We start from the raw sequence: 25,799 nt of genomic DNA on the forward strand, positions 1-25,799 counted from the left end.
GCCCTTGTCCTTCTTTGGCACCAGAAAGTAGCGGGAATAACAACTACTACCTACTTCTGACGCAGGGGTCCTCTCTATAGCTCCTTTGGCCAAAAGAGCTTTGACTTCCTCGTGGAGAAGTGCCATGTGATCCTCCGATATGTGGTCGAATGAAGGTGGCATGGCTGGGAGAAAAGACTCGAAAGACTCCGAACAATCTGGAGGACCCACCTGTCCGTGGTAATGGATCTCCAGTGGGGCAGATGATGGCGAATCCTGCCTCCAACTGGTTCCAGGTGTTCTGACGGACTAGGAAGGTATAGAGACCAAGGAGGGGCAGTACAGCATGCGCGGGTCGATGGCTCGGTGGAAAAGGACGCTATTGGGTGCCCCTTTCAAAACTATGAAAGGGGCGAGAGGTGGACTGGTGGGGTCTAGGGGCAGGTGCGAGGCCAAGGGCCCGAGCTGTGGCTCAGGAATCCTTAAAGTGCTCCAGCCCGAGTCCGCCTTGTCTCAGAAGAGACGGGTACCATCAAAGGGCATGTCCATTCAGGTTTGCTGAACATGCCCCGGGAAGCCAGATGTTCCCAGCCAGGCGTGACTGCCACCTTAGTGCCACTGTCGATGCAACCGATCTGCCTAGAGAGTCCAGTCCAAGGTGGATGATGAACTTGGCTGCATCTCTCCCATATGCGAGCGCTTGGGAGAGGACAGTCCGGGTCTCCTCCGAAACTGTAGGCAACACCTGCGAGACCGTACCACAGAGAGTATGGGAATAGCGGCCCAAAAAGCATGCGGTGTTCACCAACCACAGCATTGGACTGGCAGAAGAAAACATTTTCTTCCCCAAATTATCCACTCTTTTTGATTCCCTATCCGGGGGTGCGGCAGGGAATGCGCCAGAGGAAGAGGAAGAAGAAGAAGAAGCCTGGATCACAAGGCTCTCAGGCATGGGGTGTTAAGTGAGGAATTTCGGGTCTGTTGGCGCAGGCTGATGGCGGCGGGCAATCGTCCTATTTACAGGAGCCCCTGTACTGGGTCTGGACCAAGTACCCAAAAGGACGTCCGTCAGTGCTTCAATAAAGGGGAGAAGGGGTTCTGATGTGGAAGACCCAGTCTGAAGCACTTCAGTTGGGATGTTAGGCCTAACCGGCACAGAAGCTAATTCAAGATCCAAGACCTCAGCCGCCCTTCTCACCACCATGGAGTATGTGGCGCCCTCCTCCGTCACCACGGTAGGGGGCGAGAGCATACCAGTGTCAGGGGAGGTGTCTAGTACCCTGGCATCACCCAATTCCTGCACCCGGTTCATTTGGGGGGTCAAGCTGGTATTCTAAAGGGCCCAGTGGCCCCTCTAAACTTTCCCCGTATCCATACCTGTAAGTATAAGGGTTTGGATCAACCCTGGGCCCAGGAGAGCCCAAAGAAAATGGAATCGGCGTCGAGCAACGTCGTTCTGGCTCTGGGTCGTCAGGTATGATAATAGGATCGACGTTGATTGTGGGCCCCACCGACGTCTGGAGCGGCGATTTCTGACTCGATGCTGGAGGATGTTGCTGTGGCACGACCAGCGTCGGGCGGATCTGAGATTGGATCTGGTGGAGCCTTCCGGACCCGTGGTCGAAGCCGACGACTTAGAACCTGAGGGGGCCCTCACTGACTCACCTGTGCCCGAGGGCGCCGAAGGTGGGTCTGTCTGCCCAAAAATTAGGCACATTGCCTCATAAAATTATTTTAGCTTGGCAGGGGTGGCTCTGGCTCCCGGGAAGTCGGGGAAGCGCAGGGCCAACCCAGATGAAGGCTTGAAGGCTTGAAGGACAGAGGCCTAGAGCGTTGGCGCTCTTCCCTCGCCGCATCGTCCGAGCAACAGGGTGAAGCCGAGAACCTTTGTCCTTCTTCGACTTCTTTTTCTTATGACCCGAATGTCTCGATGACTTGGAGGACGAAGAGTGGTGGTTAATCAGCAGCCAGTCTTGAGACCTTCCTCTCTAACGAGACCATGAGTGCTGCGGGTCGAGGGTCGGGCCACCATTAGCTTTAGGGACCGCTCCCTCAATGCTTCCAGGTTCATGGTCCAACACTCGGAGCACGACTTCAGGTCATGATCGCACTCCAGGCACTAAAGATACACGAGGTGCTGATCCGTCACCGACATCACAGGGCTTAAAACCGGTCTTGCGGGGACATCCCTCGACGCATCCACGACCTCGTCAGAAATGTTCAACAAAAATGTCGTCGTAGTAAAAAGAATGACTGAGGTAGCTCCTCTCCGGATCTGCGTGTAGGCTGGCACGGAAAGAAAAGAACTGATGTCAGCGTGCCGGGGTGGCGCCTATATACGACCGCGATGTCATCAGGGCGAATACGACGCCCGCGGAGTCGACCGATGCCACCCAACGGCGTGCAGAGGTACTGCTCAAAGAAAAGTCTCCGGATCCAGTCTGACGCCTGGGGGAAATCAAAAGGTAAGGAATCTACAACAAGATGTCTCTATCAGATTCTAAATGTAGCCCAAATACTCCACATGACAATATTGATACCTTTCAGGAGCTAGTCACAAGGGATTTGTTGAAGATGTGGCAAAAAAGTAAGAATTGTTTTGTGGAAAATCTCACGATATCCTAGAAATTGGCTTCGCAATTATTAGCAAAGGATCCAAATATTGTGATTAAACCTTCTGGTAAGGGTGGAAATGTAGTCTTATGGGATGTTCAAAAATATTTGAAGGAAGCTGATAGATAGCTTATGAAATCAAGGGATTATGAGACCTCATCTTGTGAAATGTATTAACAGTTCATTGGATGCTACCATAGCAAACTTAGTGATTGGAGAGAACGAGGTCTGCTTAGCATGGAAGAATTTCAGTTTTTATATGTACAAAAACCTGTAGCACCTTGTTTTCACATGCTTCCAAAAATCCACAAAAATAAGATCAATCCCCCTGGAAGACCTATTATTTCGGCCAATGGTAGTCTTTTGGAGCCTACTACCATTTATTTTGATTTTTTCCTGCTACCTTATAGTCTGAACCTTCCTTCATATTGTAGGAACAGTGCAGATTTTATTCCTAAAATTAAGGAAATACCCTGGAAGCCCACATATCTTCTGGTCACCATAGATGTTGTATCTTTGTACACGTGCATCAAACATGCATTGGGAATTGGAGCATGTAGACATTTTTTTAGATAAGGCCATCCATTTTTATGGGATGGTGGGAACAAGAAGTTTGGACAGACGAGAATGAGCATTGGACAAGACATATAACTCTCTGGATAAGGTACATTGATGACATATTTGTCATCTGGGATGGGTCTGCCAGTCTCTTACTTGATTTTTTGAAATTTATATCATGCAATGAGATAAATCTAGCTTTCACCCACCAGTTCCATAGTAGTGCAATGGATTTTTTAGATGCACAAGTGGAGATTCAGGGAGGTAAGGTGTGTACTAGCCTTCATCGTAAGGAGACAGGAGGCAATAGTCTATTGCATGCATGAAGTCATCATCCAACTAATTGGAAGTGGAGCATCCCCTATGGGGAACTTTTGAGGGCCAGGCGTAACTGCAGTGATGTTAAGTCATATGAGAATGAGGAGGCCATTATGTTGCATAGATTTCAGGTGTGAGGGTATCCCCATAAAATCCTTTCGGCAGCTAGGGACAGAGCAAGAACGGTCCCTAGAAGGGATCTTTTTGCTAAAAAATCCAAAATCTCTACGGCTGAGGGGAGAGTGAGACTTATTACCACCTACAATGTCGAATCACAGGAAATCAAAAGGATGATGTCAAAACAATGGCATGTGGTGAAATCGGATACTGTAATTGGCAATAAAGGTCTCGCCTTTTCCACTGACTACATATCGCAAAGCAAGGTCAGTGAGAGATATGTTGGTTCATACTGTTAGGAAGATAGTTCCAAACCAGGGCTGCTGGCTAGCAGAACAGAAAGCCTTTTATAAGTGTGGTAAGTGCAAAGCCTGTAAGAACAGTAGCAATGTGAAGTTTTATCTGATCCCCAATGGACAGGATAGACAGATCAACAAGTTAATCACATGCAACAGTGATTTCTGTGTTTATGTTCCAGAATGCCTATGTGGCTTGCGTTACATTGGGAGTACTATTTTTCCTGTTAAGAAGCGTGTTCAGGGGGGCGTGGCCAAGATGGCGATCGGAGCGGCAGCATAAACTGCAGCTCCGTCACCCAGCCCGCACAATTATCCTGCTGTTGAGCCCCCAGCCCCCTCCCCCCGTTGCAGGGTGGGGTAACCGCTTGGGGGGCCCCGGAGGACTGTATCGCCGACCGCGACTGCGACTTTGCAGCCGCCGTATTCCCGGAGGAAAACCCGTGCTCGCTTTCAAGTCCGCGCGGCCCAGCAGATCGAAGCCGCATGCTCGGTTGAACTGGAGCTGCCGCCCAGTCCCCGTCGCTACCACAAAGGTAGGAGCTCGCCGCTGCGCCTCCGCCACGCGCGCCGGGGCTGATCGTTAGCCCGCGGAGGGCTCCCCGGCGTGCGCAGGGCCGGCCGAGTCCTCCCGTACACGGCCTTGCTCAATCTCGAGCCGCGCTGGAGCGCGTCTGCTCGTGCCGCTCCTTCCCCTTGCCCAGGCACCCATCGGACGCCCGCGCGTCCCGTAGACTTGTCCCATACCTGGGACCAATTTAAATTAAGCACCGCTGCCGGCCTAAAGAACGGGGGAAAAAAAAAAAAAAAAACGAATGATTTAATCGGACGTCCGCATATTCGGAGGCCGCCATTTTGGGCGATTCAAAACTTTGTGGGGCCGGGATCCTATGGCTCAGGAGTGCCGAACCCATCGACAAAGGAAACCACACTGCTTAAACATCCCCCACAGACGTTTTGTCTCATATCTGGGATTAATTTAAGCCAAGCAATGCTGTCGTCCTGGAAAATTGCTCGCAAAAGGATCCCATAATCGGTGGCCGCCATTTTGGGTGCTTTAACAATTTGTGGGGCCGTGATCCTTCGGCCCAGAAATGACGAACTCGTCGGCAAAGAGCATCACACTGCTTCAGCATCCTCCCCACAAACGCTATGCACGCCTGGTGCACTGTTTGACCATATTAGTGTGATAATATCACCCCAAGCCCCACCGTGACCTCCTATGACACCAAGAAAAACAGAACCAGTAAAGTTGAATCACCCTACACAGGCAGTCCGTGCCCACACCAATTTTACCGCACTCCACTCCTTAGTAGTGAAGGGGTAGCTGCAGAACAAACTGCGTACAGATACCCGCGGCACAAGGGGCGCAGCCAATAACGCAAGGTGAGCCTCTTGGCGACACCCCTCAGATCAAAACTTCATAATACATCAAATATTCCTTTCAAAAACTCAAAAGTTCAGGCACAGACACTGCTCCTATCTAGTCTAAAAGCGCCGAATCCACGCCTCTTCAACAGTGCGGTACCTGGCTGGCACCACTAACTGCGTCCTCCTTAAGCTGTTAGTCAACGCTTCTGGCTGATCCTCCCCAAGTTATTCGTCGGACGTGTGCCCAGATCGGCTGGCTTGCCTCAACATCTGACCAGGCGGCTTTCACTGCAGGGTCTCCAAACACAATACTAACTCACGGACACTGCTGCAGTCCTCAAATGGTGAAACCAAAGACCACCAGAGCACCTCTCACCAAAATGGATCACACTATAACACCCCCTCCAGAAGCCCACATCACTGCGCAATCAACGTTACAGAAGCTGGAGCTAACTTTACAATCACACACTTCACAATTCGAAAAAATCTTGCAAGCCATTCTAGACACTAAGACCACCTTGGAAGCCAAAATAGGCTCTGTAACAGAAGATCTCAACATCCTTCGCACGGACCAACATGCTTTGGCCGATAGAGTATCCGAACTTGAAAAAGACACGGCGTCCTTACCTGGCTCCATGAAAGACCTGCAAACACAGCTAACGCAGCTGTCAACAGAAGTTGATCTCCTGAAGCGCAGAACGGAAGATGCAGAAGGCAGGTCCCGCCGCAACAACATACGCCTGGTCGGATTCCCCGAACGCACAGAGGGCTTAAGCGCGGAACTGTTCATTGAACAATGGCTCATAGACACAATCTTTAAAAACAATATCCCGAAGTTCTTCTCGGTTGAAAGAGCACATAGGATCCCAGGCAGACCTCCAGCACCCGGCTCACAGCCACGTCCTCTTATAATAAGACTCCTCAACTACCGAGACAGAGACCTTATCCTCCAACTATTTCGGAAATTAGGTCCAGTGTGCTACGAAAATGCTACGATAACAGCCTACCCGGACTTTACAGCAGAAGTGCAAAAAAAACGCAACTCCTTCTATCGTGTTAAAACATGCCTCCGCAAACACGATATCAAATATTCACTGATGTTCCCAGCCAGACTTCGAGTACAGGATGACTCTCGCACTTTCTTTTTTACTACCCCAGAAGATGCCTGGACTTGGCTGCATGCTAAAGGCCTGGCGGACCCGCTGGATGCAAGTACTCAGGATGACACTAGATCTCTCTCTACTCTGAACCGTAAACAACGCAAGAAACAAAGAGCCGGACCCTCACCTGAGCAGGCAAAATCCGAGCGCTCTCAGCTCCTCCGGGCAACATCTAATTTTGTCAACGCTTCTACCATTGTACTACCTTTGCAAACGGAAATCGAACTGGAACAGGATACAAACTCTGACTCAACCGAGTCCACACGTGGTCCTCTCCTTACTCCACGCACGGCGGATGATATCTGCTGAAAGGTCGGACTTGCTTACTTAACGTCGAAAAGTTTTCACCACAGCTTCTTCAATGCTCTTGCGCGCAGTCTTGCAGCCAACGGGTGCCCCCCCCGACTGGTGCGCTTTGATTTCTAAACCATAGGAAACCCGGGCAGGGTAAGACCGCACTCTTGCACCAACGCTAATTGCCACCCCCCTGCTCCATATGGACAATTATCTCACACTGGATTTTTCCGGTATCGTTTTCTATATGTTAATGGTTTATTTGTTGTATGTTGTTTTAGTGTGCACCTCTATATTAGGAGTACGGATTTACAGTAGGCGGGTTAAACATAAAAAAACGGCAAACACATATGGAACGCTTACTGTAGTAACAAATGTACAGCTGACAGCTTGTTACTTACTGGTCAGCCAATCATAGTGACTGGGTCCCATAACAATGTCAAGATTGGGTTGACAGATAATTATAATTCAGATTATATAATATACAAAAAACAACTATGGCTACTCACAAGCACCAAGGGACCCTGAAATACAAAATACTCACATGGAATGTTAAGGGTATGGCTAATCCTCGAAAACGCCAAAGAATTCATGCTTTTCTTACAAGATATCAAATACACATAGCTCTACTGCAAGAGACACATTTCACCAAATCCATCCTGGACACTGCGCGTTCAAAATGGAAGGGTCAATTATACGGCACCACTTCTTCGTCCTTTGCTCGCGGAGTAGCCATCTGGATAGCACCTAGTGTCCCGTTTGTACTCTCTCGCACACAATGTGATCCAAATGGTAGATATGTAATACTTGAAGGCGCCTTAGACGGGTCCCCATTAGCTCTGGTCGCACTATACTCCCCAAACGTGAACCAGCGTGACTTCTTGTCCACGCTCACTACTGGCAACCTTAGCGACCCCACACTGGAATGCATATGGGGGGGTGATTTCAATAGTGTCCTGGACACTCAAATGGACCGCTCATTTCCCCCACTTATTGCAGCCCCCGCTAATCGCGCCTCAGAGACTTTGGCGCAGTGGGCATCAAACAATGGACTAAGAGATATATGGAGGGTGCACCACCCCACTCACCGTGAATATTCTTACTTCTCCCCAGTACATAAACTGCATACTAGGATAGATATATTCTTTGTATCCACCACTATTAATCATAAAATTTGCTTATCTGAATATTTGGCACGCACAATATCAGACCACAACCCATTATGCCTGACATTGACATGGGGACACATGCACACTCGGATACCAACATGGCGTCTGCAACCAGAAGCCCTCCTAGATCCTCCTTTTCAACAAGATATCTCCAAAAGTTTAACTGATTACTTCCTATCAAATAAAAACACAACCTCATCTCGTGCCATAGAATGGGACGCTCATAAAGTGGTGATAAGGGGTCATTGCCTTTCGGCTACGGTAGGGGTCAGGAAGGTACTCATTAAGGAATTACAAGACTTAGAAACAAAGCTCCGAAGCGCAGAGAATGCAAACGATAACACCGAACCCGCACTGGCAACACTACACCTGCTTAGGTCTACTCACAAGGAGACAGACAATAGATTGAGTAAACATGATTATAGACACTATATGACCAGACAACACGCTGAAGGTGACAGATCTGGTAGATTATTAGCTTGGCTGACTCGGCAGCCATCACAATCAACACCCATTGGCGCAATACGCGTAAACTCTGACACCATCGTTAATACCCAAGCAGGCATAAACGACGCCTTCTTCACATATTATCGCACCCTCTATACACCCCCTCCACAACCTCCAGAGCAACATCTTATTGACACACTATACCTGGTCCCCCAAAATCAACCTATCCTTGACAACTCCGCCACCCTAGACGGCCCTATCACTATTGAAGAACTGCGGCTTGCACTATCACAAATGGCACGTAATAAAACACCCGGGTCAGATGGCCTACCGATAGAATATTACAATTCCCACTCCGCCCTCTTACTACACCCACTTACAGAAGTACTCAATGAAGCACATCGTAAATTACAACTACCGGACTCAATGTGCGAAGCATTGATAGTGGTTCTTCCAAAAATGGGTCGTGACCCTCTAGATGTCAAATCATACAGGCCGCTCTCTTTGCTAAACACAGACTGCAAATTATTAGGAAAAGCACTCGCAAACAGGCTCCTCCCCTACTTACCGTCTTTAATACACCATGATCAATCAGGCTTCATTCCTGGCAGAAGCACTTTCCTGAACATTAGGAGACTCTTACATATAATACACAGCAATGCAAACTCGGAAGCATTGGCTCTTTCCCTAGATATAGAAAAAGCATTTGATACACTCAGCTGGAATTATCTTTTACACACACTCAAAGCATTTGGTTTCGGCACTGGTTTTATTAACTGGATCAAAACGCTTTACTCCAGGCCCACTGCCCGTGTCAAAAATGGACGAGTCATCTCTGAAGCATTCCCCATAGGCAGGGGCACTAGACAAGGCTGCCCATTATCCCCATTGCTGTTCGCTATTGCCATGGAGCCACTTGCGATTAAACTACGGAGCTACGCACATATATGGGGCATCCCGGAGTCTAATACCCACCACATCGTATCTTTGTATGCAGATGATGCCTTAATATATCTGCGTGACCATTCGGCCCACATGACGGAGGTATTGCAGTTGCTAGACTCCTTCGCCATCGCCTCTGGACTGCACGTCAACTGGTCCAAATCAAGCATATTCCCCATTTCTCCATCCCCGGTAGCTCACCATACGACACTACCGCAATATAAATTACCCTGGTCGTATATAACCTTTAAATATCTGGGAGTGCAGATCTATCACTCCATTATAGATCTAAAAGAAGGAAACATAGATAGGGTCCTTGCCTCTGTTCGTGGCTCAATATCCTTCTGGAGCTCACTCCCTCTGTCACCAATGGGCCGGGTGGCGATAGCCAAGATGCTCATCCTTCCAAGGTTTTTGTATTACTTTACAGCCCTCCCGCTGTGCTTGCCACGTTCCTTTTTTAATAAGCTACAATCAATGCTAACTGATTTACTCTGGGGTAAGGATAGACGCAGAGTGGCGTTGTTAATAACACAACACCCGCAGGAGATGGGTGGACTGGGAATGCCTAACTTCGAAAGATATTACGCAGCCGCTCAATTATCTTGGCTGTCCACATGGTTACGTGACACCCCGTCGGTTGAAAGCAAGATGTTACAGACACATACAGCACCACAGGGGCTGCTGCTCTCGATACTAACTAACGCTCCTCACACGCTTCCCAGACTAATATTACTAGAGGCAGCCCGATTCTGCTGGCGCAGATATGTCCAAAATAAGACCACATCTCTCCCCTATTCGCCCCTGTTGCCACTGCTTCAATTGCCGGGTACCCAAACCCTGTCACTACACCACGATACACGAGAAATGAATAGGCTCCAAATAGGTGATTTATACTCTAGCTCCGCGATGCATACGTTCGCGGAACTGGTGACTGCAGGCATTATGCAAAATGGGGCCTTTCTAACATTTAATGCTATAAAGCTACTGCTCAACAACATCTGGGGCGTAGGAGACTCGGAACCTCCCGAATCCTCACTGCTCACCATTATCCTAACTATTGGCAGCTCAAAGGGCATTATTACCACACTATATAAAGCATTGCTTGAGGCAATATGCACAACACTGCCACATGCGAAAGCGCGTTGGGACTCTGTCCTTTCTACCCCATTACCACAGAAGACCTGGGTTACTGCCCTTGCAACAATCAAATCAATATCCCGTAACCCTCGCCTACGTTACACCCAATTTAATTATCTTCACCAATCATATCTATCACCAGCTCGCATCCAAAAAATCTACCCCAATACAACACCAACGTGTCCCAGATGCGCTACACCAGCAGCTGACTTCTATCATATGGTTTGGAGTTGCCATCCCATAAACTTGGCCTGGCAACGAGTGACGGAGATCACAGCAGAGATCTCATCTCACACCCTGGTACCCACACCTGACTCCTGTTTACTCGGCATACGTCATCGTGTCAAAAAAGATAAACATACGCACAGGTTTATAGACCTGGCATTTGTGGTGTATAAACGTTTGATAGCAACACATTGGAAAGCCCCACATACCCCCTCCCACGCGACATGGCTACGGGAGTTACATAGCCGATCTCAAGCTGAAGCACAGACGCTGCACTTGCTACAGCACAGAGGTCTCATTCTTTCGGGCCCGGAGATTTGGGACACGTTTGTGGTGGCAATAGAGGCCAGAGATGACATGTACCCCCCGTGAACAGGATACAACATACAAACAACACAGCTTGAGCTGACGCCGTTAATACTTTAGCTACACGGTACCAGTTCTGATTGTCCTTAACTGAACTCATTGCTAATATTCTCCTTCTCTCTCAAATGACACTTCCCAGCTGCACCCATTCGCACCCCACGCGCTAACATAGGCATGTAACATACATTTACAACATGTAAAATATTCTTGCCCTTGTATCTGTCAATACCACAGACACTTTTTACACCCTTGAGATGTAATTCACCTCAATTACGGATGCCGTCAGAGTTTGGCCAGACCCCCTTAAGCCGCAATCATTCCCCATAATAGCTCTCACGCTAAATGCCACTGTACCCTCCTTTCACTCTGCCCTTAATTTTCTCGCACTCTTAGGATTGGTTATAAATGTTCTCCCTTTCAGTTATTCTCGTTCCCCTCTTTCTATCCCCCCTTCCCCTCTTCTCTCTTTGACATCTTACGGTGTAGCAATGCTGTGTAAAATTATACAATTGTACAAACGTATTGCAAAATGGCGAACAGCTATTGTATTGTTGTGTGAAGATTGTGTTTAATAAACAGATTTAAAAAAAAAAAAAAAAAGAAGCGTGTTCAGGAACATTTGAGGGCAATCAGAAATTGTGATCACAGTTACCCTGTTGCAAGACACTGGGAACAAGTTAATGCCACAAATTCTGACACTCTTTCCTTTTTTGGTATTGACAGAGAGGAGGTGTCAACAAGAGAAGGCAACAGGGAAAGGAAACTTGGATTCTGTAGTCTGAATATATTATGCATCTCAAATGTAAGGCCCAATGGGTCTGAATCTTGACGAGGAACTTTCTGTACATATAGGTTGAAAACATTTATAATATGAGATAATCAATAATCTTCACTCTTTGTCTTCTGTATATTATTTCATTCGTGTATGACATGAGTCAGTGGTATTTTTATATGTAATATATGTTTTCCTTTCAGTTTGCTTTTGTAATGCAGTGAGTAGAAGTTTTCTAAGTACTTTTTTCCAGTTTATACATATAAAAGTGAGTGCACGGTGTTTGTATTGTAGGAGAAAGACATGATAAAATCAGTTTGGCTGATATACAATATGAGGATCTAGCTTTCATGAGTCTGAATAAGGGTTGCAAGTGCACGTTTGTAAAAGTCATAATGAAACCATGTTTCTTATGAGATCACTTTCAGAGCGCCCTTTGAATAATGAATTGTATATTTAAATTACATGTTTATACATATCATTAACAAGCATATAATATATTTTTATTCAGTGGTATAAGGGCAGTGACAATAGTGACATAAAAATAAGGATATGGCCACTTGGCCGAAATTTATACAAGTGTTTTCTTTGGGTTTCTTTATCGAGCTTTGATAGGATATGGGCATTTGTAAAATGAAATTAGAGCATGATTAAAATGTGATTTTGTTTTTTCCATCTAGGTGATCTGGAATGAAAGCTAGCTTTTTTCATGTGCAATATGGTAGCAATGTTATTGTTATTATTATTATTATGATATGGATGTTATTTTTATATTTGGGTACATTTTCTCTGCACAATGGGTCACTTTCAAGAGGAGATGTATTATTAATATATACATATTTATTGGTCTTTCCTCCTTCACTTTGTAAATGGTTCACGGTCTTTTTACCATTTTTAATGTGGTTTACTTGTTTTTAAGTGTGGTGGTGCACTTAATGTTTACATTGGCTGTGAGTAAGATCTCTTGGAGATTGAAACGCATCACCATTAAACTTTCTTTTCGCATAATACAAGCCTTGGAGTGCGATTTTTCCGAGTACCGGAGACAGTGGTACTTATTTTATTTTAAAAGTGGTGGCTGGCTCCCGCATGCCGCACCGACCCCCTCAGGGTGGATGCAGCCGGGTAATGCCGGCATTTTGGGGGGCGGGGTTCATATATGTACATACATCATATATATATATAGTCCATGCAGTATACAATCAATTAACAAATAAGATACATATTATCTGGCTCACGACATAACTCACTCTAAAACAATCCAAAACCCAAACATTCAAACTCAATCACACCTCATGTATCTATAAAAAAAAAAAAATCATACAACACCCTGTGGACCCCATCCAAGGGGTCGGCCGGATCTCAATGTGCTTCCAGTCATCTGGGAAGGTGGCTGTCTTTATGAAACAGTTGAGGATGTGTCGGAGCTCGGGTGCGATGGATGTGTTGGACTTGTTGAAAATGTGGTGAGGACAGGGCTCCGGAGTGGATGCTGCTCATGATGGTGCTGGTCTCGTCTGTGGTGAGGGTGGTCCAGCGGTGCAGAGTCTATGGTGGTTCGATGGGTCAGATCCGTGGAGCTGTTGGAGGGCACGGAGGTTCTTGGGACCCAAAGTTGTCGTATATGTCTTTGATTTTCCGGAGGAAGAAGTTGGCTAGCTTGTCGCAAGGTTTTCAGATGGAGGGATGCAAACTCTTTGACCACGGCGAAGAGCTCTTTGGTTTTATGACAGTGGCGCTGTTACGGTCCTGTAGGGCGGCTTTCCTGGTGACTCTGATGAGGTGGTGGTGGGATTTGGTGGCAGCTTTGAAAGCCTCTTACTCTTCCAAGGACTAGCTGTTCCTCCATCTTTTCTCTAGCCGTCAACAGGTGTGCCTGCAGTCCTGGAGTGCGGGAGAGAACCAGCTGGCCTTCTTGAGGGGGTGTTTAACTGAGGTCTTACAGAGAGGTGCTAGGGTGTTGGCACATTCGAAGAGCCATTGGTGGAAGTTCCGTGCTCAGATGTTAGCATCTGCGGTGAGGGGTTTGGGGAGACTTGCTGAGGGTGTTGGAGAGCTGTTCCTCGGTGACCCGGTTCCATTTTTTGCTTGGGGCTCAAGAGTGTGCAGAGGTGGATGGTCGGTTAGGTGATGGTGAAATGGATACAGTGTGGTCAGTCCAGTGAAGTGTGGAGATGCTGTCGACGGTGATGTTGTTGATGGTGGAGGAAATACGTTGAGCTTGTGTCCAGAGATGTGTGTTGGTGAGGTGACCAGTTGCTTTAGTCCTATTGTAGAGAGGTTGTCGAGCAGGAAAGTGGTGTTGCTGCCTTTGTCAATGTGGTAGTTGAGGTCGCCGAGGAGGAAGTAGTTTGAGGAGCCAAGAGTGTGAGGAGAAATGAGGTCGACGATGGAGTTGCTGAAGGCTGGATGGGGGCCGGGTGGCCTGTAGATGAGGGTGCTGTGGAAGGTTGAATTGGGTGTGGCATGTATCTGGAAATGGAGGTGCTCCATGAGGGGGGTAGTGTTCTTCTGCATTGGTTGTCAAGCGGAGGGAGGATTTGTGTACTATAGCCAGGCTGCCGCCTGGACAAGAAGGCCAGTCTTTGCGGTGCAGTTTGTAGTAGCTGGGGATGGCGATGGCCAGTGCAGATGCTGGGTATGTCCAAGTTTCAGTGACAATGGCAATATCCGGGCGGGTGGAGTCCAGTAGGTCCCAGAGTTCTACAGTGTGTTTGTGGAGGGAGTGAATGTTGAGGAGGATGCAGCTGAGATGCTCTAGGTTGGTGTTCGAAAGCTCAGCGGCAGGAGGGTCCAGTGCTTGGTGTAGGGTGAGGGTCAGGTGGCAGAAGAACGGTCGATGGGTGTCTCTGGGTGAACAGAGATGGCAGGCAGGGGATCATCCTGTGTTCAGCGTGTAGAGGGTCTCTGTTTTGTAGCGATGGAAGGTCGGAGGACCAGGGTTTGTGGCGCTGGGCGCGGTCTAGGCGCAGGCGGGCTAGCTTTTGGCATGCCTGCTGCGGGGCCGTGCAGCAGCCACCATTAAGAAGGGAAGGGATGTGGGGGGGTCCGGTCAGCTGGGATGTGGGAGGGTGGGGAATCGCTTCACAGGGAGGCAGGGGGACGGGGCCACGGGAAGCAGGGGTGCTGGAAACATAGGGAGAGTGAAAGGCTGAAGGAGAAAGAAAGAGACAAGAAGGAAAGAAAAGAAAAAAATGACAGAAAAATAAGCAGAAATAGAAAGAGACAGCAAGATACTTACATACAGATGACCACTGGGCAACCACGGATGAGGCGTAGGCAGGAACCTGCAGGTGGAGGTGGGCCTCGAACCGAGAGTCGGGCAGGCTCTCAGTTCGAAATGCGGCAGAGGCAGCAGTAACAGGTGGAGCTACACAGAGGAGAGTGAGCAGAAGCTGACCAGGGGGTCAGAGGAGTCGCCCTCTCAGTGTGCAGCGGCTGCCATTAAGAAGGGCAGGGAGGCGGGGGTGTGGTCAACTGGGAGGCGGGAGGGCGGGAAAGCGCCTTGCAGGGAGGTAGGGTGCGGGAACGCAGGGGCAGCAGTGGCAGGGGAAAAGAAGGGAGAGTGAAAGGCTGAAGGAGAAAGAAAGACAAGAAGGAAAGAAAATAAACAATAAAAATAACAGAAAAATAAGCAGAAGTAAAAAAAGACAGCAAAATATTATGAGGTCTAACTTCTTGATATGTTCACTAGCTTTTGGGAAGCATCAGGCTACAAATAAATACAGACAGTTCAATAATAAAGTCTAGAACTCTCAGAGATGCAGTACATAAGCAACCAGGAGCCCTTTTCTAATAGTGTATTCAATCATTAAAATTTACTGGGAATTGGGTTGGGGCATTTATATGAGCCTTTTAATCAGCAATCACTATGCAGCCAATATACAGGTTATGATTATATACAGGTCATGAAACAACTTGCTCAGACAGAAATGCGTTTGTATTATTGTGGCGTATGTTGCAAAAATAAAGTGAATATTATCCCAGACTCCTCTTCTTTGTCCAAGCCCTTCCAGCTCATAGATACTAAAGAATCTTTGCTGACATTAAAAGTGGCCTTCTGTATATAGTGTGGCGGTGAAGGGCCCCATTCTCTCAGCAAAACTGTGGAAGGCTCCTAGAAGCAGGATGGTTTAAAACCTCTGATATTCATGACTAAGGCAGCTCGGTTGAGAACTTTTAGTGGATGGGCCAAGAGGGAACCTAGCAAGCAGAGTTCCCACATATATCAAGCTGTTACCAGGAGATTGCTTTAAGACATAATTTGGATTCCAAAAACAGCCACGCTACAAAATCTGTATTACAATTAGAACATATCTGTAATTCCTTTACTCTCTCTAGAGGATTAACATCTTTCAGGTCCCTGGAGACCTGACTTCATTTTTAATAAAGGCTTTAATCCTGCAATGGAGAGAAACACTTTAAGATAATGGCAGATATGTGCCATAAACATAAGTACAATGTTGCAACAAATACAATCATACATTTTGCTTACATGACAGCCATAGGTTTCACAACCAGCAGCTGATACATGGTGTGAGGCAAATAGAGAATAGAAATGCTTTTCTGAATCCTCATAGACCACTTGAGGAAATGATGTCCACATTCAAGGGTACAAGAGGGTGGTTTTGGAATTATGCTTGTTAGTGCTCTCCTGACAGGGGTAGGGGAGATACAAAGAAAGACGGGATAGGATATCAAAACAGGAAAATTAGCAGATATTTTCGGAAACAGTATTGAAGGGACATTCCAAGACATGTTATGAGGTCTAACACAGACAATGCTCGACTAAGGTCATGACAAGATGGCACCTGATTCCCAACAAACTTTATAAAACTTTCCTAGAAAGCACAAACGTCTCTTGGAGGCACTGTGGTATGGTTCATATTTGCCGAGCAGGTCTTCAAATAAATTCATAAGGAAAGAAAGTCATGCCGTGATTAAATAGATGGTAGGTTTTCCAATTGTGGACAACCTCTCCACTATGCTATTGAGAAGAGGTCCACTCGGATAATGAAGTGTGAGATTCCAATCACTGCTGAAGACTAGGATACTTATAGTAAGATACTGAAAACAGCTTACTAGTATGGCTACCTAAGTGGTTCTGTAAGGTTTAGAAAGAAGACTAAGATGATGCACCAGAAGTCTGACTTCCGGTCATGCAGTATATGAACAAGAACTGCAGGAAAATAGTATTGCCTTCTAGACTAAGAGCTCTGCACCAATTTGATAGATGGAATAGTCCACGCTTTTTTGGGTGGACACCAACTCATTTTGGAAAAAGCTATTTTTAGTTTCTCTTTGGGTTTGATTCTCTTTTACTGTACTATGCTCAGAGATTGTGGGGGAGGGAGGGAATAAACACCGGAGGCAGTCAGATGAGAGTTGATATGTTATACATACATTTTAGAATATGGATACACCATCTTTCTACATGGTCTTTCATTCATTATTCATGACGTCAACCTTATAAAAAGAAGTTACAAATTAGTAAAACTTACCTCCACTGAAAACTGTTTTCATTCTGAAGACAGATTTAAAAGGATTTTGAATGTAGTGAATTTCTCTACAAGATGTTTTCCAAAGAAATAAACACAGTGTCCTGTTATCTTCAAAACATAGTAGTAGAAATACTTCAGGATCAATGAGCTTTGTAAAGCAAACTAGGAAAGCCTTACTGTGATAAGGCAATTCTAATCTGATTTGGTATATCTGTGCAAACAATAATAATAAATAAGAAAGTAGCAAATGAGTTGCACATGTTTCTAAATCCATTTTGATTTTCTACAGAGCTCTTAATATGCTGTTCTCATTGTATTAAAAAAACATAAGTCATGGAATGGGCCTACGGTTCTTTAAGTGCATCCAATGCAACAACGACTCATCCAAGGCTACGGTGAGCGTGAATGGCTCTCTGTCCTAACAATTTCCAAGGGCAAGCATCAGGGCTGCCCCAGTCACCTTTACTGTTTGCCCCATACATGGAGTCATTTGCTGAGTGCAATGGCCAACAACCCCATATTGTTGTGTAGCCATTTTAGGTATAGTTTTATACACGTTATTTTAGCAAACTAGGCCTGCCACTGTGCACTTTAACCTAGATATGTTTTTATTTAGCTTTGTTATATTATTTTAACATTACCCACATGTGCGGTCCTGTTTTATTTTCTCTATCTAGCTGTTCTTCACCTAGGTCAGCACTACGTTCCTAAACAAGACATTTCTTTCAATCTGTGCTTTTTTCAAGGCTGCAGTAAGATAGGTTGCCGGCAAAAGTGGTGTGCTTTGTCTCAAATGTATACAGAAACATACACACTCTCACATGGAGATCCTTTCTTGGAAGATCAGCGGTTTTATTATAAAAACACTACTCTTTAGAGGGAGATTTCAGCCAGATGCCCACAACTGTATGCTGATTGCTTCGCTACAGCGGCTTATGTCGACTACAGGCCTCTTGCTCAGGTATGAGGGACGATGTCTTCCCAGGGGGAACCTGAAGGGCAGAATTAGAGCTTAACATGCTGTGCTCTAACATAGTTTAGGTAGAAACTATCCCAAAAAACCATAGTGACAACATGGTAGCGTTATTTTTGTGCTTTACTCTCCTTGTCACAATTTTAATCTTATTGTGCTTCATCGTCCTAGTTATTGCAATTCATGCTTTATTATCTAGGATGCTGTTACTCCAATAAAACCTTATTGAACTTTAATCTGCCTTTGATTGTCCTTGCATGTGTGAGACTAATGTAACTGAGAGAAACGGATGAGATCTGAGTGACCACAATTCCCCTGAGGAGTCATTTATGTCATGCACCCGGTTGCCTTGATCACCCCCTGCTCTTGGGTGGAGATGAGGCACTGCTAGTTAGCCAGAACAAACCCAGATTGGGCAGACAAGTATCACATGGTGCAAGATCAGACTCAGTCCCCCGCAGTACAGGTGATTCTGCCGCCCGAATCCCGTAGTCTCATTAGGATAATGTGAACCTACGCGACAATATATCTGGCATACCTATTGGAGGCTGGTCACTCAAACTGGTACTTTATGCAGACGATGTACTACTACTTCTATCCCGGCCACAGATTTCACTCCCAGGCATCATGTAGGAACTAGAGACCTTTGGGGCAGTAGCTGGATTTAAAGCCAATTTGCATAAATCGTCCATTCTGAACCTCACTGTACCTGAGGCGGACACAGCACTGCTTGAGGCCACCCTCCCATTTACCTGGGTCACGCAAGGGGGGGGAATACCTCTGCCTACCCATATACCCTACACTGGCATCCACGACAGAATGTAATTACAACGCACTTCTGTGAGTGGCCCACTCGGATTTGAGCAGGTGGTGGACACAGGGCCTCTCTTGGCTGGCTGATTGCAACCTCCCCCTAAGTTACTGGACAAACTACAAAGTCGCATTTGAGAGTTCATCTGGGATGGTAAGAAGGTAAGAATAGCAAAGGCGCAAGCCTACCTGGCACAGACTGATGGAGGGTTGGGAGTCACCCATCTGGTGACCTACTACCAAGTCACCCAACTGAGTTACATGGTAGAGTGGTCCGGCCCAAGCACCGAGAAACATCAGTGTTTTATCGATCAAGCAGTGGCAGGAAAATATATCTGGAGAGTACCGGTTACCAAAGCTACATCATCCGCCCAGGATGTACACCTCCCCCATTTTGCGAACTACACTGGGAGACTGGGACAAGGTGCAAACACGGAAAGGTCTGTCCACCACCGTATCTCCACAAACCCCAATTATTTGGAACACAGACTTCCCACCCACGCTAATCGAACCCTCCTTCCATGCGTGGCAAGATTCCAATAGCAAAAGAATTGGCAACTTCTTTGATACAAATGAAGTTGTGGACTTTCCTCAGCTTCAAGAGGGGTATGGCCTCCCTGCAACGAGATATTGGGTGTCCTTGCCTGCGATCCACCCCTCATGCGAGTAGACCTCTTACCCAGTTTGAGAGATGGTTGTTCACCTGTACATCTGACAAACTACTCATCGCCGATATATACGCATTTTTGGTCACACCTCTACTTCTACCCAGAACCCCTGCGTGGCACAGATGGGAAATAGATTGCGAACGCACTTTCACAGAGAGTGGCGGGATGTCTTACACCATGTGCGGGTCTCAGCGCATAACTCAAATACTAAAGAATTGTTCCTAAAAATAGCCCATTACTGGTACTACATCCCGGAGAGGATCGCCAGCTGGAAGGTAGGTAACGTTAACGAGTGTTGGTGCAAGTGTGGTCAGACAGGTATGCTTACACATATACTGTGGCATTGTCCCAAAATTGACTCTTTCTGGTGCACTCTTTTACAAGCTATAGACTAAATCTATGGCACAAGCATCCTGTGAATCCCCAGCTACATTTTATTGGGGCTCCCCAAACCTGCAAACATACCCTCTCAGATCCACTATAGGCTGTGCCATTACACTGGCATTGGGTGCTGCCAAGCAGCTGTTGCCCTCCCGCCGGAGCTCGGCCACAATTCCAACATATGCAGATTGGCTACATAAATTGTGGGACATATTAGGAACGGAACAATTGACAGCAGTGGCAACAAGTTTGCTGTCACTTTTTGACAAAACCTGGGGATTCTGTGTCCATTACCTTTCGAGCGAGTTTAGGTAATTGGCAGGTCCCTTTTATTTGCGTATCTTTGGCTTGACCAATGATGGCACAAGCCCAATGTAGACGAGCAAGGATGGACTGGATGTCACGCGACTCAGGGTAAACATTACGTTTTATCCCCACTTTAGACCTACTAGATAGTCCACCACCACACGTAGTCATCACAGGTTGTTTTACCCTGTACTACCATCCCCCCACCCCAACGTACTACCTTTTCTTACCTGATGCAGAATGTTGATGCCCCACCAGCCATTGGATGTATGTGCAAGATGTTGTATTTGTTACATATACCTTTAAACTTAAAAAAATAAAGATCTTAAACCTAAAAAAATAGAAGTACAGATAATGCAGCCTCTACAACAGCATTATTTGTTCCCTAGTAAGAGTGATTAATTTCTAGCTGTTAAAAATTTGTATAAATATTTCTAATGTTTCCTACTTTAAAAAAACTCAAGTTCGCTTTATTCAGGACATGGACAAAGATTTATCTCAAAACGGCTCTAAAACCTCCACACACCAACCTTCCAATGATCATGTTCACATAGAATCCATTTGTTTTAAGTATGACTTACTGACCAGAACATTAAGTCCAGTATTTGCACAAGATATTTTTATATAAATGCCACTTTTGAATGATAACTTCACACGACTTGGATGAAGCAATGGTACTGTTCATATGCATGCAGCTAACTAACTACAAATACCATCTTCCGAACTTGTCAAAGTGAAGAAAAAATATATGTTTAAACTCATAATGGGGAATAACAAGTTGACATTTAGAAATTGGAATTACCATATCTAGTGCAAGTTGCTGAATGAACTGCAGAGTTTTTAGAAGTAATGTCATTCCACAAAAGGTGTCATCTCTCATCTGTGTGCACTTCAGACACTGTGTGATTGTGTTCTTCTCACCAGAAACGGTTTGAAGATAGCCAGAAGCAGTCAGACCCTGGACTCCAAGACGTTCAGCTGTATCTTCTCGTGTGCACAGAAATTTCACCATCAAATACTGTGAAGATAATGTTTGTCACTTTAATGACACCCTTGTAAAACAAAATATTATTAATAAAGTAGGTTCACTTTCTAAAGGCTAATTTTTTTCTAAGGCAAAACCTCAAAATTCAAAAATCTGGTTAACTTGCACAAAGATGCATTGAGGCTATGTGGAAAGTAAAACCATAGAAATCTGATGCAGAGTCAAAACATCTATATAATATATATGAAGCTGTAGAATGGCACAACTGAAGTAAAAAACAGACTATTCAAAATGAAAGATACCTAAGTGAAGACCTAACTAAAACGTGTAATATTCTGTAGCCAGTACATTTTAATCTAGGTGCTTAGTATCTGAAAACTATAGCAGTGTCCCAGACAACTAAGAATGCATCTTCCTTATTCATTGCCACGTAAAATGCAGTGTTTTTTAAAACAGGGCTTTATAATTTTAACATGTCTGAATACATTTAAAAATTATATTTATTCACTAGTCAGGGGTAAAAATGGAACGATCTTCATGCTGGACAAAGAATCATTCCACAATGGCCACCAATGTGCAAAATCATTAATTTGCTCAAAGTAGTATTCCAGTTATCAAAAGTGTGCACAGGTTTAAAGTATCATAGAAGGAAAGGTAGATTTAGTCATATGCAAGACCTCCCTATTTCCAGACTTTTGCACAAATTAAACTGGCCTACTATTGCAGTCAGTGTGGCATTCTCGGTAAATCAATATTCTTGCATTCAGTGACTCTTAAAGTTCGATGGCAAAAAGATGCATAGAGTATTGTCTTCTGTAGGTAACTAGTCCAAAACCTGAACTTATTCGACCTAAGGTCAGTGCCATGCTGCAGCAGTTTTTGGTGTGAATTGCACTTCAATTGACAAGAGAGCTCATTTAAAGTAAAAAAAAAAAAAAGAAAAATACTTATAATACACAACAGTAAAGTGGAGGCACACAATAGTGGCTTTATGAGTGTGTAATGTAGTACCACAGTTAGTGTGACATATTCACTGTGGACCAGTTATTGGTCTGCCCCACACCGGTATTAACACTCATAAAACAATGATCACACAAATGCCCCAACTAGAGCAAATGAATATTTGGTACTTTTATACTCAACTGGAGATGTTACTTACTTATACTCCTAGTTTTCCATCACAAACACCTGCATTAAATGCAAAAAGAGTGGAATAGCTTCACAATTTATGGGAAATCTTTCCTCAGTGTTTCTAACGATGGCTCTCTAAAATAGCATTTTCCTTACCTTTCAGAATTAAACTTATCTTAAAAATACGTTTTAGCACTTACCCAAAAAACGCCTTCACAAAGGAAAGAAAGCAGAACCCTTTCAGAGGGTTATTTAACATTGTCACTTTAATGCTTGATGGTTGCTCCAGAGAGCAATGGGATCTACAACTACCAGAAAATGCATGAGCTGTGCTGACACTTTGGTACCATGTACTGATACATGAAAGTATTCAATATCCTGAGGATTGCTTAAACTTTATAAAACCTGTAGAAATATCACCAACATTACCAAGTTACATGCTCGCCCTAAACAAATGATTAGCACTTAACTGTCTAACTTGTATGTGAAGAATTTGGAAGCCAAAAAGATGAACTGTCTTATTCCTTATGTGTTGCTGAGATCATTCTTGTAATGTAAGGCTGCAGTTTAAAGATTTTCTAATGTTTTTTGCAAACTTAAGTAACCTTCATTTGATTGATGTACTGATTAACTGTCTGGTCACATATGCACGGGTAAAATACCTTGGGAGCACATCAAAATCCAGGAAAGACTGGTATATGATTTAACAATTCAAATAGGTTCTGAGAGTGGTAATATTATGTATGCAAATGCTCTTTCATGTGATTATGACTCCTCAAACACTCATCCATTATCAGAACTGAGGACCTGTTAGCTGACAGCCTTCACTTTACCTTGGCAAACCTGCATTGTTGCATTTTAAATTCTACTTCGTCCCATTCATCCTCCAACTCAAACCATCCCACAGGTTCATCCTCTGATAGTTCTGCAGACGTTGTGCCTGTCCTGTAGATACAAAAATATCAACTTACAGAGTGTCAGTAAAACCTGGGCACCCACCACTCATTTTGGCACTTCATATAATAAAAGGTTTAGCACATTTTAATGGGACTCTCTGAACATGGCATTGTGGGATGAGTCCCACACACTTCCAAGTCCATGGTCTCTATGTTGGATGCACCTGCATTGTTACCACGTAATGTCTTCCCAGTAGTAGAGTGAATTGTCCTGAAGATAACAAAGTGTTTGCCATGCTAGTGTAGCACTGAATACACACACACTCCCTGTGTCGCTATGACAGAAAGAGAATAATTGTTGCAGGCAGAGTCATCAGGTGTAAATGAATCAGCCATGCTAAACATGTGACGTTAAAGTCCATACATGGATAGACAAATAATCTTACATCATCTGTCCAGCTCCTTCAGTACGTGCATGATCAAAGGCCTGATTACGATCTTGACGGATGGAATACTCAGTCACAAACGTAATGGGTATTCCGCCCGCCGTATTACAATCTCCATAGGATATAATGGGATCATAATGAGGCAGACAAGATATCTGTCATGGTTGTGATGGAGTAACCCCGTCTGCCAAGATCATAATCAGGCCCCACGTGTTTCTCAAAAGCTACATCACAATGCTCAGGGGCAACTGGCAAGAGGAGTGAGGTAATGCAAAACATAGGCATAACGTTGCTCAAACCCAAATCTGGTACCTTAAGCATAAAATTATAACAGAGTAAATGTGAAGGGTTGAGAAAAGTCAGTCGTAAAACGATTACTGGGGGGTGGTAACTACAAGGAAATCATGAAGTATAAAATTTGAGAAGTCTCAACATTTCAAACAAGCATAGCAGAAGCAGTTCCACATAAATTGTGCTATCTCTAGATCGAGACTAAGGTATTTGTCAATGTTTTTATCTGTGAGCTATACTTCTCACCAAATATTTTTATAACCAGTTATCAATTAAGCATGAACAAGCAAGGGTTTTGGAGCGGTGAGAAAGCAACAGATGATAACAAGGACTGTAAATACAAATGTGCTATGTTTGTTCCTGAAGCAACATGGCTTAAATCCTATAGCTAAGAAGTAATAATACAAAACACACTGCAGGCATACGTTTTGTTAAAATCTACACAATGACAAAATAAGTGCATACAGTACTCCAGAGACTACAGTTCTGGTCACTGAAGCTTCTGGGAGATTTCCTCAGTAATATTTTTTTCACTAAACTCTTGCCTGGTGAAATGAAAAGAAATATTTTGCAGCCCTTTTGTTTTAGTTTAGAAAGGAGAGTTTAACTACTTTTGTTTTCCCATAAAAGTATTTTCTCATTACAGTATATGCAAAAGAGCTTTCATTTATGCCTCTGAATGCAGGAGAAGATCAAGTTACTTTCAGTAATGATCTTTCCGGCTAAAACACTACCTAACCACAAATTCATCATCTTGTGAATACTCCCCCAAGCACTCGACTGGAACCAAAAACTTTAGAGGAGTACTCCTCCACGTCATTCCGCTGGAGAAGTGATGAGTGGAGTAGCATATAAGTACTACTCATATGCACTGATGTCAGTTGCTCTCTTAATGTTGTCCGTGTCTTAAAAGGCAGAGCGCATCAGCAGATTTGCATGACAAGTATATAGATCTTTAAATTGGGATATATTTATATGGAAAAGAATCCAGTGGAAAGGTTGGTGAGGAATCTGTGGTTAGATAAGTATCCACTGGAAAGATGGTTACCTAAGGTAAATTAACTGGTTCTTCTGATGGATACTTCTAACCACAACTTCCATACCTTGTGAATAGATACCATAACAGTACCTCTACAGGTGGTGGGTCTAAACTGTCTAAGACCAAAAAGCCCTGCAGAACCGAGCAGACAAAATGGAACGCTCGACGAACCTGGCTGAGGAGGCATAATGCTTTGCGAACGTATCTACTGACAACCATGTAGCTGCCTGCCAAATGTCCAGGACAGGTACCCCATATGCTAGCGCAGTTGCAACAACCTTAGGTCTGGTGGGATGAGCTTGTAAAGCTTCTGGAGCCTGCTTCTTCATCAGAGCATTGCCGTTCTTAATGCAGAGAACAATCGATCAGTTTTTGCACTGTCATGCTGTTGCTCACTCTGGAGGACCACATTAAGATTGTCCACTCAATGGCCCTCGGAGCAATCTATATAAAAGCTTATTGCCCTTTTAAGGTCCAAACAATGGAGAATCTCTTCTTTGTTAGAGGGATGAGGAGAAGCAAAGAAAGCCAGAAGGGTGACAGTGTGTTCGCCATAAAACAGAATGAGGAATTTCAGTACAGGGGAAGCTCAGGTCCTCAACACC

The 25,799-nt window shown here is 44.9% G+C and overlaps 1 protein-coding gene across 2 annotated transcripts in view; it reads right to left on the bottom strand.

The window, feature by feature from the left end:
* ZZEF1 (zinc finger ZZ-type and EF-hand domain containing 1) overlaps positions 1-25,799 on the bottom strand; it is a 1,404,152-nt gene that overhangs the window by 1,059,857 nt on the left and 318,496 nt on the right. For both annotated transcript variants that reach the window (XM_069226690.1, XM_069226689.1), the window contains exons 12-13: positions 23,356-23,467; positions 21,209-21,424 (exon numbers count right to left, since the gene is read on the bottom strand). In XM_069226690.1, coding sequence (XP_069082791.1) covers positions 21,209-21,424; positions 23,356-23,467 — 328 coding nt within the window. The remainder of the gene's footprint in view (positions 1-21,208; positions 21,425-23,355; positions 23,468-25,799) is intronic.

This window comes from Pleurodeles waltl, chromosome 3_2 (assembly GCF_031143425.1).
Source record: "Pleurodeles waltl isolate 20211129_DDA chromosome 3_2, aPleWal1.hap1.20221129, whole genome shotgun sequence".
Lineage (NCBI taxonomy): Eukaryota > Metazoa > Chordata > Amphibia > Caudata > Salamandridae > Pleurodeles > Pleurodeles waltl.